This window comes from Primulina huaijiensis, chromosome 1, assembly GCF_012295235.1.
Source record: "Primulina huaijiensis isolate GDHJ02 chromosome 1, ASM1229523v2, whole genome shotgun sequence".
Lineage (NCBI taxonomy): Eukaryota > Viridiplantae > Streptophyta > Magnoliopsida > Lamiales > Gesneriaceae > Primulina > Primulina huaijiensis.
The window spans coordinates 17,739,769-17,751,173 of record NC_133306.1 but is presented as its reverse complement, the minus strand read 5'-3'; the positions used below and the strand labels follow the sequence as shown (position 1 = coordinate 17,751,173).

Genomic DNA, 11,405 nt, shown 5'->3' with positions numbered 1-11,405 from the left:
ATTTTGCACCCTGGGTGAGATTTTGGTCCTTGTAGCGCCCTGAGCACAAATTTATGATATTTTGAATGTTATGCATCATGATTCATGATTTTTAAGATTTTATGAAAATATACGTTGCATGCTTGAATTTAAAGAAAATTGCATTTGCGCATGACTTTTATAAGTGATGTAAATGATGATGTTTTGAATGAAGGGAATTAGTTGTGGCTATCAAAGTATATGTAAATGTTTAAGATGTATAAGTAAATACCAATGATGAGGCCTAAGCACAGTGAATGGGTAATCCTGTCACTGATGTTTGACAGCCGCGGGGTATCGCGGTTCTATGTATGATGGATCCATCGTAAATGATGATGTACGATAGTCACCTCTAATGAACTGAATGATGAATGATAAATGATTAATGATGATTAACGATGAGCTGTTTTGACACGTCACGATTTATATGACACGTTTATGTTAAATTTTTAAAGTTCATAAAAGATATGTTGAATATGATATTTTTCACTGCTGTGTGCTATGTATAGGTATTTGTTATTTATGGTACAGGTGTGTTGAGTTTTTAGAATCACTAGACGTGTGTGATGCAGGTGAGTTCGATGTCGAGGAGACTGGAGGTGCTGGACTCTGAGTCAGCGGGCCTGGTGGGCGACACGGCCCGAGGACCTTATGATTTTTCCGCACATTTACGATTTTACGTTTTGGAGAGGATATGAGGATTTTATACACTGTTCTATTTTATTGTTGGATGTTTTGATTTTACTCATTTCTTTTACTCCATTATATTTTTATTGGTAATTGCTTGTGATGATTTTTTTAAAGATGTTTTTAAGTAGGATTGCATGCATGCGATTTATTTACATGTTTATTTTTTCGAATGAGAGCTTTTTTAAAAATATATATATATTTCATCACTTTTAAAAAAGAGTAGACGTTTCATTACTATATGTTAATCATAACCGACTAGTTCGTGCAGATATTATCAGTGATATCTAGGGAATCATGGGGCGATGCTACTAGACGCTCTTATAATGATTCGATGGGTTTAATCAGAAATATGATTTCTGATATTCTCATGATCAATTGTTTATACATATAATGAGAAAAATTAGGGTAAGCCCGAATAAAGGATCATATCCTGAATCACAAAGAGTTGTGAACCCACGGCTAGCTGTATCCCTGAACCATTGAGGGTCACACAAGTACTGGATTATTTTGTCTCCGTTGAGATAATAAATTCAAGGAGTTGAATTTATAGAAAACATTGAGAAATAAATTCAAGAGGTAGAATTTATGACTATTAAATTTTGGAGGTAAATTCAAGGGGTTTAATTAAAACACATGATGCAAGCTTAGGCCCCTTAAGCCCAATAAGTAATATTTAAAATATTTTGTTTGGGAAAGTTTGTGAAAATATTAGCCGAGTTTATGCACTCAACCAAGAGCAGGCAGAGGCTGAGAATGAGAGGCTTATCGCATGTACATTAATTTTATGTGATATTACTTCATATGTTCTCGTAGATAATATAGCATCTCATTCATTCATATTATCTCGATTCATTAATAATTATAAACTATCATATGTCTCATTAGATATTTTGATGTTTGTATCTACACCCATGGTTTAGAGGTTCTTGCTGAACGCTTAGTATTAGACTGTCAGAGTTTGAAGGGAAAAATCTACATGTGAATCTGACGATTCTTTATAAGGATGACTTTGATTGCATCATGGGTATTGACTTGTTGACCAAGTATAAAGCAACAGTGGATTTATACTAATGACTTGTCCAATTCTGTACAGAAAAAAGATGAAAGTTGGTTCTTCTACGGTGAGGGTACTCGACCTGCTATGCTGGTGATTTTTGCTTCGATAGTACAACAAGCTTTGAAGAAAGGAGGGGAAGGTTACCTCATCTATGTTATTGACATGTCAACAGAAGGTGATGACATCCAAAGTAACCAAGTGGTAGATGAGTTTCCTGATGTATTTCTAGATGAAATTCCAGGTTTAACTCTTGCACGAGAAGTGGATTTTAGAATAGAATCGATGTCGGGGATCGTGCTTTTTTGTAGGGCACCATACAGACTAACACCATCATAAATGCGAGAGTTGAAACAACAACTATAGGATCTAATTGACAAAGGATAGAGTTGACCTAGCGTGTTTCCTTGAGGAGCATCGGTTCTATTTGTTAAGAAGAAAGACAGTTCGATGAGGCTCTGTATAGAGTACAAATAGTTGAATCACGTGACAGTAAAGAAAAAATATCATTTGCCTTGCATCTACAATATATTTGATTAACTTAAAGGACTTCAATTTATTCCAAGATTGACTTGCAATTTGGTTATTTTCAGTTTTGAGTTCGATGATGTTCCAAAAACAATATTACGAACTAGATATGAGTATTATGAGTTCTTAGTGAAGCCTTTCGAGTCAACAAAATCCCCATCCGTTTTTATAGACTTGATGAATAGAGTCTTCAGATACTTCCGTGACAAGTTCTTCATAGCCTTCATTCACGACATACTAGTATAGTCCCAATCCAGATGAGCACGCATAAAAGAACGTTTATGTTCTTGTCAGACCTTTTTCTTCAAGTCAGTATTGCACAGGAGGACAACAAGTCAAAGATAAACTCTACATCAATGTAGAACATATTTAAGCATATCAAAAGAACTGAGGAAATTTTGTCAATAAGAGCACATCAGCTGTTAGACGAACGCCTTAGAAGTCTCATCAGTTCTGAAAAAGCTGCTTCATATCAATCTTCTTATTGAAGATTACTCTTATCTTAAGACATATCCAAAGAAGTGTGCAAAGATATTTAGTCTTTGTTTGACCAAAAGGTGGGGATGATAGATATAAAGTTTTGATGAAAACAGTTAGTTAATAAATACAATATCAGTCTTGAGAAAATCATCATTTCCAATCTCGAAGTTCAAAAGAGAAAGAACAGATGAAATTCACAATTTAAATATATTCGTTGAGAACAAATTATAAAAAAAACTTTCAATGCGGCTACAATCCAAGGACATAGGCTTCCAACAAATGTTACATAGTTTTGAGAATATCAAATATTACCATTCGAAGAGGCTGATTTAAATGGGAGAAATCCTGAAGAAGAAAAAAAGTGAGTGATGGAGAACACAAGGAATGATTAATCACCATTATCATAATGCACCATCATTCTCCACTCACTATAGATTTCAATCTCTCAAACAGAGATGCATCCAAATATATGCATATACTTCACAGCCATATCTGCTCAACCAAAGGGCACAACAGAACATCAAAGCACAATGTAACTTCCAAATCAGATCATCAAGGATCAACATACTAATTGTCTTCTCAAAAGTAATAGAAGAACAGTTGTAGAAGTAGTACTGAATCACCAGGCTTGTCGTTTAGTTTATCGTTAGTAGCTCAGTTATGACTTGTTGTCCTGTCTGACTGACTATGCTAGGAGTTCAAATTAAGAGTGTGATTTCAGCTGGAGTGAATATGTACAACAGACTTGTACAAATCAAAGTCTTTTAGTAAAACATTCTTGATATGGAAAAAAAAGAGACATAATGGGATTTAGTCTTCGAACTTTTTACACAATTAGTTCTGACACACACACTTCGTTTCCATACATCACATCAGTTTGACCAAAATATTCTTTATATTAATCCGAGTTATTTTGCGATACTTTTATATAAAATTACTCGACCGACGAGTTTAGATCGAGAATAGTTTCATCGGTTACTAACCTAAACTTGAAGCATGCACTTTTAAAAAGTCCCAAACCGATGATAACATATACAATAATTCAAACTCAAAATTTATACTTTTATTAAACTTTTATTATTAATATAAATTAACAAAAACTAAATAAATTTAATTATAAAAACAAATCCAAATAATACCCTAGTGAAAAAAAAAATCTAATAAAATATGTAATAGCTCCTTATATAATTATATGAGAATTTACTTATTATAATTATGTCAAAAGTATATTTTAAAAATAGTATCTTTACTAAATATATTATGCAATATATCATTTTATAACTTAACACTCCTAAAAATTTTTCTCTCCATCATTTTTCCTCATATCAATAAATTGCTGTAACTCAGTGAGATACGATCTATTTTTCAATATAAATGAAATAAATTAATTTCATCATGCATTATTTCTTTTCTTAACTAATCATTTATAACAAACAACAACTATAATAATAATCTGACCTAATAAAACTTTAATTCATACCTGATCCAGATGGAGTTTAACGGGTTGGATGTGCTAAGTCGTCAGATAATTATATTTATACTATATTTTGACATATCCAATTTTTAATTAATAAAATCATCACAATTTTTTTTTTTTAAGTTCTTCCCAATCGTGAAACATTGTATGACCTCTCTAATAGACTCTTCAACATTCTTCTTGAAGTTTGTCCTCTTCGTCAAACATCGTACGACATGTTCATATATATTTTTACTTTTGAAACTTTATCTATAAATAGACTGATGTGACAGGTAAAAATGGTTGCGAGATGCGTGGATAATTTCATCGGGTCGGGTTGTGAAAATTATGAGAAATGAAAGCCTAGCGAGATATGTCCAAACCAGAAGCTTCTTCTTTCGAGAAAGACCAGTGATGACCTGTAAACACGAAAATAACCAAGTGAATGGGGCATTGGAGGGATGTCCGACGTTACCACTGCGATGTTAAAGTCAGCAGGTGGGTGAAGAAAAAGCCATGTAGCAAAGAGAAATGCTATAGAAAATGGTGTATAATTTTTAGAGTAAAATGATGTGGGTTAAATATATATGTGTGAATCAATCTTTTAAATTTGAGCAAACCTGATATTTATAGCTAGAAGGTCAATGATAAACTTGTTTTGAGTGTCCACTTATTAATTATTGCAAGATGGTTGCCCATACTCTACTTTTTGACATCAACTTTTCTGAGCATATTGCTTTGTCAAATCCACGTGTTTTTGTCCGTAATAATTACCAAGATAAGATATCATATACTTGTATACTCGAGTGCGGTGCTATTATCGAGGTAACTCGGGTAGAAAGCCATCACCGGGAACTTGTTTAGAAGCCCGAGCTTCTGGTAGCCCTGGAAGATATTGTCTCGGGAATATATTTGCCCGGCTGCTGGTAGGATTGCCCCAAAACTTCTCAAACCTGATCCATGACTCGTGATCATCTGATACCTATGACCCGGGCCTCCTCGGGGTATCACCATAGACGAAAAGAAAGATATATATATATATTTAAATGATATAACTTATTAAATTATTATGAAAGAAGAATTAAAACTATATATTTACGAATATCATCGTTCTAGGCTTTACAAATATAAAAACACACCCACATTGCCTAAATATATTATACACACATACATACATATGTATGTATATATCTATATATGTATGTATTACCTCACAGGTCAGGCCCCAATACTCATTTTCCAAAATTAAACCCACCCCAACAGATCGGGTCTAGGTCAGATACTGCTTAGACCCTGACCCATTGCCATCTTTATGTTAAATACAAAATAAAAGGAATACAAGTAATGTGGAAAATAATAATACTACAAGTTCCCACTATTGTTATATCCCTAATTAGAAAGGTACCAAAACATAAATGTTTAAAAAACTTACACTCAATACCATAATATTCTTGTGAATAAGTTATATATTGTTCTAGAGTAGGTCTCTTGTGACACAGTTTCACGAATTTTTATCTGTGAGACGGGTCAACCCTACCGATATTCACAATAAAAAGTAATACTCTTAGCATAAAAAGTAATACTTTTTCATGAATGACCCAAATAAGATATCTGTCTCACAAAATACGACCTTATGAGACCGTCTCACGCAAGTTTTTGTCATTGTTCTAACTGTAAAAAATATTATTTTCAATGAGTATAAAAACACATTTGAACAATATATGAATCAAGTAGTCTTATCTACTATTAATTTACGTTTGTGCAAAAAATTTTAATCTCCATAATTTACTTTGATATATTTTTATGAACATTTTTAAAATTACTATCAACTATATACCGGTTCAAATCCTTTGATTGTCAAATGTTTCGATTATAAATAGGTCTCCAAATCCGAATAGTCCGATCCAAATGTTGCTTAAATTCTTTTAGAATGCTCAAAACCTCCCTGAAAGGAGTAAGAACGATGGTGTTGGTATTGATCATCATAACATGGCGACGAGCTGTAGCCACACGCGATGGGTTGAAGTCGGTGACTGTAAACAAAATCTGCACCCAAGGGCTGCTGCTGCACCACCAGCACTGAGAAATTGAAGTCAGAAGTGGCTAACATATCTCCAATAAGACCTAATTCAGGACACTCACTCCATTCTGTAAGCCCAAATACCAGTGGAGAATCAGCCTCATGATATCTACCTACTATGCACAAATCACATCCATCTTCTATTGACCTGATCACTTTTGTTGTCCCTATTGCATCTTTTACTAACTCTTCTCTGTATACGACTTTTTCATTACCAATAGTCTTAGCTCTGAACTGATTAACCATCTGTGTATCCATGCTCTTCTCTGTTTCTTCACCATACTTCTTATGATCCCACGGCCTAATCCACACGAATGTTAGGATGATTTGCGGGTTTTCAATGAAACGACTAGCATATGCAAGCGCCTCACAGTCGTCGGGACCGCCGAGGAATAGAACAGTGATTTGGAACATGGAGTGTCCTTTCAAAACTGACTGGTTTCCAGCTACCTGCCCCCGATCAATGAGGACTCCTACTGAACAAGGAGCTTTCGAGATAACGTTTTGGTTTACCATCCTGATGGAAGAAAAGTTTGACCCAACTTTACCATCTATAGTCCATTGCTTGTGAAATGGAAGGATCACAATATTTGCATTTTGGTCAAGAGCGAGCGAGCATATGTCATTGTGCATGCTGGCATACGGTGCGATAGAATTGAAGTGGCGCACGACACATCCGTGGTTGCGCTCTGCAAACAAGTTGATGGCATTGGCAACATGTTTTGACCAGCTTCTTGAGGCTGTTAGCTTGCTTCTGCGAGTGGTTGACTCGAGCACGGATGCTCCCTGGCCCTTGAGTTCCATAAGATTTAGGACAAAAACAGCAAGAGGTCTGTGACTTAGAGGAGTTGAGGCATCGAGAAGGTTTATGATAATCGGCACGTTCTCTTCATTATGGATGCAGACCATCATCCTTAGCTCGTCGTTTGGATTATTACTCAGAATAGAGTTCTTTCGTTGGCCTAGGTAACTAGCTGATGGGTCGTAGAGATGCCATATCAGAGGCCTAGCAATCCCTGTTACGATCAGCATTGAGATTAACAGAAAGGCATATGCTTCATTGTTTATGATCTGTACATGGTGAAATAACACTCCATTAGACCACAAAGTACGTTGTCTGTCAGCATCTTATATTGCGAAAAATTTAATCTCACCACTATACTGTCACCGAGAACATTGGTAAACAGACTAAACTGAAGAATAAACATGGTACTGACAACAATTTTGGTAGGAGAGCCTATTATTCTTAAGAATATATAGTTAACTACATATTCACCAAACACGACTCGACTTGAGGCCTAATTCATTAAGTAAACCAACTGCGTCACTACTAGACTAATCGGTTTGCCACATTATAAGCATATTTTCATTGGTCAAACACAATAGTATGTTGATTTCCGGAAATTCACCTGCAGACTTGCTTAATGCTTGCATATTTAGCTAGTTTTAGAATTAAAAAGGAAACGACGCCTACCCCATCCTTCATCAAGGTAATGTATATAACAGCTTCAATGATACCTCTGCAACACATTATGAGAGCAAGAGTGACAGCATGGCGTAACGGGATACTGTAAAAGAGCGCAGGAATGAGGGTGGATGTAAACTTTGCCGAATAAGTAATAATGATTACCAATCCATATGTGGCTCCAGAAACCCCTCCTATGGAGAACATGTCCATGCTCAAACCACTTATCACTAACTTGGCTGGAACAAGCAATCCAGTATTAATTGTATCAAGCTTATTTACTAAAGAAGATCCCAATGGCGGTCCATCGGGTGTAATCACGCCCAAAAAGAAGGCACCAAGGGCTGCTGGGTGCCCAAAAGTTTCAGAACCCAGACCGCAGAGTAAGATTATGACCACAATGGATATAAAATGGATCTCTTTCATCTGTTGTCCCTCAGGCACATGTCTGACAATAAGTAAAAGTACGGTTCGAAGGACAAACACAATGATGAGGAGGACGAAAACGGGCCACAAGACAATCGAAACAGCATTCCACTCAACGCTGTGTAAGCCTGTTATAATCCCACAAAATATCACTGTAACAATGTAGTTGCATATTTCACAGATCAATGATGCCAATGTAGCTACTCTACCAAGCTCCGAGTTAAGAATGTTGAGATCGATTAACAGGCTCGTGATTACTGGAAATGATGACATAGCATTTAAATATGCAACATAAGGGAGGGAACGTTTCGCCGAGGCCTCTACCTCCATAAGTTGATTTAAGATGAAGATGAGTGTTAGCCCTATTGTGAAAGGCAGGAAATAAGAGATGACGCCAATTACCACAGCACTTTTCCCAATCTTTTTAATCAGGGATAAATCAACTTGTACTCCTAATATAAACAGATGGAACATGAAGCCCATGTCTGCTAATGTTTCAAGTATCAATCTCCCTCCAAGAGGAAATAACTTGTCACTGTAAGAGTCTATGCGCCCCAGAAAAGATCGGCCCATAATGATGCCGGCCTGTTTAAAATCATTCATGCACAGAAATTAGGCAACAAACTAAAGATCAAGATCAGTGAAAACAACAATGTTGTCTAGCATTCTGCATCTAGTTCATTGGATTCAGACTCAAAATTTCTGTCCAATCAAGAAATATATACTATTCCTTCTAACACGTAGCATGCTGAAATAAGTGAGTTTTTATTATTTCGGAATTTTCTAGGGAATTGGTAAAATAGACAATTTACCGATGCTGATGATCCAAAACAATAAAAAATGAATTCATTGCAGCACTTTTCCAGAAAGAAATACCTAGAGAAGAGAAGGCTTACGATAAGTTGCGCACTGATCAGACCTTGCTTAAGAGGTTTGAGAAGGAACCAAACTATACTTATTATGGAAAAAATAAAAATCAGTTGCAACAACAGAACCGGTAAATTGAAGGCAAAGGGATCTCCTCCGAACCATGCTCGCCCTTGCGCATTTGTCATATGAGTGAACTGGCACACTAAAGTTTCTTGAGAATCATATGGCCCTTGGACATACCCCATCGAAGATGTAACTTTTCTCGATGACATTTGTTGTCTGTATAATTTGAGAGGCGTCAAGGGTCCTACAAAGAGAAGAGTCAATAGATTTCACCCCACAATACGAAAACAAACCAGTTAAAAAAATAAAGACAGCGATATAAGAGTTAAGAAAGTGAAAGAAACGTGAAAATGACACTGACCAGATGCAGAAGGAAAAAGAAATCAAGGTGAGAAGTGAAGATAAAGGAGGGAAAAGTGGAGTTTGTTATTCAAATTGACTATTTCCTTAGAGGACATAGGGATTGCTTCTATTTGCATGGTTTAATAGTAAAGTTAGCCATGCAAGAAGGATAACCACTCGTGACACAAATATAGGCTGCTTTAATGTAGTTCAATTTCCAACCTAATGACTCTTGTGCCCCCTGACAATATGTTCTATATGTATTCCATATCTCATCAAGAGTCCCTATAACTTTTATTATTTCATTATAATAAAATTATCATATTATTATGATTACGTCATGTGTTTATCAACTTTTGATAATACATGATGTATTAATATTATATATACACATATTTTATATCTTCATATAAAGCATATATATATATTAGAACATTAAGACATTTATACAAGCACAATTAATACTTGCATAGACATATTAATTATTTAATTTTTATAATTAACTCATTAGTTAATTAATTATAGACTCCTCTAGAATACTTTATTAGAATTTGTACATATTAGTAGTTATCACTACTAGTACCATCATTTAATCAGTAGATTATAAATCCACCAAATAAATGATTCGAAACTCATCATAACCCCGTGTATCAAGGATACAGGTTTTGTTCATAAAATCAAAATAAAAAATTTTGAAGATAAAAAATTTTACTTACCATATTGTACAGTTGCCAGTTTAGTGAATTCCTTTACCAAAACAGACAATTTCACTCTCCTTACTTAATTAGCAATTAAGCTAACTTCCATTTCTTCCATATTAAAGAATCAACTTATAAAATCTTTTATAAACATTTTGTTTGATCTTTATCAAATTATAGTCGTCAAATTCAACTACTTGAATTTTGACTTTCTCAATAGGAACACATAGTCCGATACTTGTGTAACCCTCAATAGTTCAGAGATACAACATTCGTGGATTCACATCTCCATGTGATTCAGTATAACATCTATTCTTATTTGAGCCTATCCTAATTAGACTCATTCTTTTTATCAACTCCTTGATCAAAAATGTCAAAACTAATTTCTAATTGAACCCATCAGATCATGGTAAAAGCATCTAGTAGCATCATCCCATGATCCAATAGGTATCTTTAATAGTGCCTACAAGAAGCTAAAGTCATGGTTAGCGTACAATACGGTCCCTTCAACACATATATCCCGATCAAATATGCAATCATTGGTATATCGAGAGTTGCATATGAATTCAATAACAATGTGATTTATCTTTGAGTAGTAATAGTGGTATGGTATGTGCAACTAGGAAATATCTTTCCCTAAAGCACATTTCTTGCTCTGGTCAGAGACTTCATTCACTATTAACTCATCAGATCACATAGAATATCTTCACCTGTAGACAAATGGTGAATCCTCGACTACAATGTATTTTTTCCTACTTATTTCAAAACTACACCCAACCTCGCCACATGATGACCCTCAATGGAGTCGATAAACGGATCAAAGTGTATGCTAGTACGTATAGCCTCTATATTGTCCCAGGTCAAAGGACTAATGATGTACAACCATAACTGCGAAATATTCCAATCGATAAGTGAGAACCACTTGGACAGTCCGAGGGAAAGTTGTTCAGTACATCATCATATGATCACCCATATGTATGAATGGACATCTCCACGCCCTTTCCAATGAAACATGGTATTTACATCACAGATGTAGTCTCAAGATCAAGTAACATTTATCCTTTATTTTTTGAAATAATAAGCATGAATGCTAGAATTGAATTGAGATGCATGGAACTTGATGACTTAGAATTGCGTTTCTCAAATTCTAGGATTTAAGGAATTGAATTCTTGCAAACACTAATTATTTGGATCAAATTGTAGAAGATTGAAAATTAAAAGGACTAAATAGCAAT

General features: G+C 35.0%; 1 protein-coding gene across 1 annotated transcript; it reads right to left on the bottom strand.

The window, feature by feature from the left end:
* Positions 1–6,008: 6,008 nt before the first annotated feature.
* On the bottom strand, positions 6,009–9,339 carry LOC140971855 (cation/H(+) antiporter 14-like). The gene is made up of 3 exons (XM_073434389.1): positions 9,094–9,339; positions 7,781–8,782; positions 6,009–7,377 (listed from the first exon to the last, which is right to left on the bottom strand). Exons 1-3 carry the CDS (start codon positions 9,337–9,339, stop codon positions 6,142–6,144), a joined length of 2,484 nt encoding a protein of 827 aa, XP_073290490.1. The 3' UTR covers positions 6,009–6,141.
* Between the last annotated feature and the right edge of the window lie 2,066 nt (positions 9,340–11,405).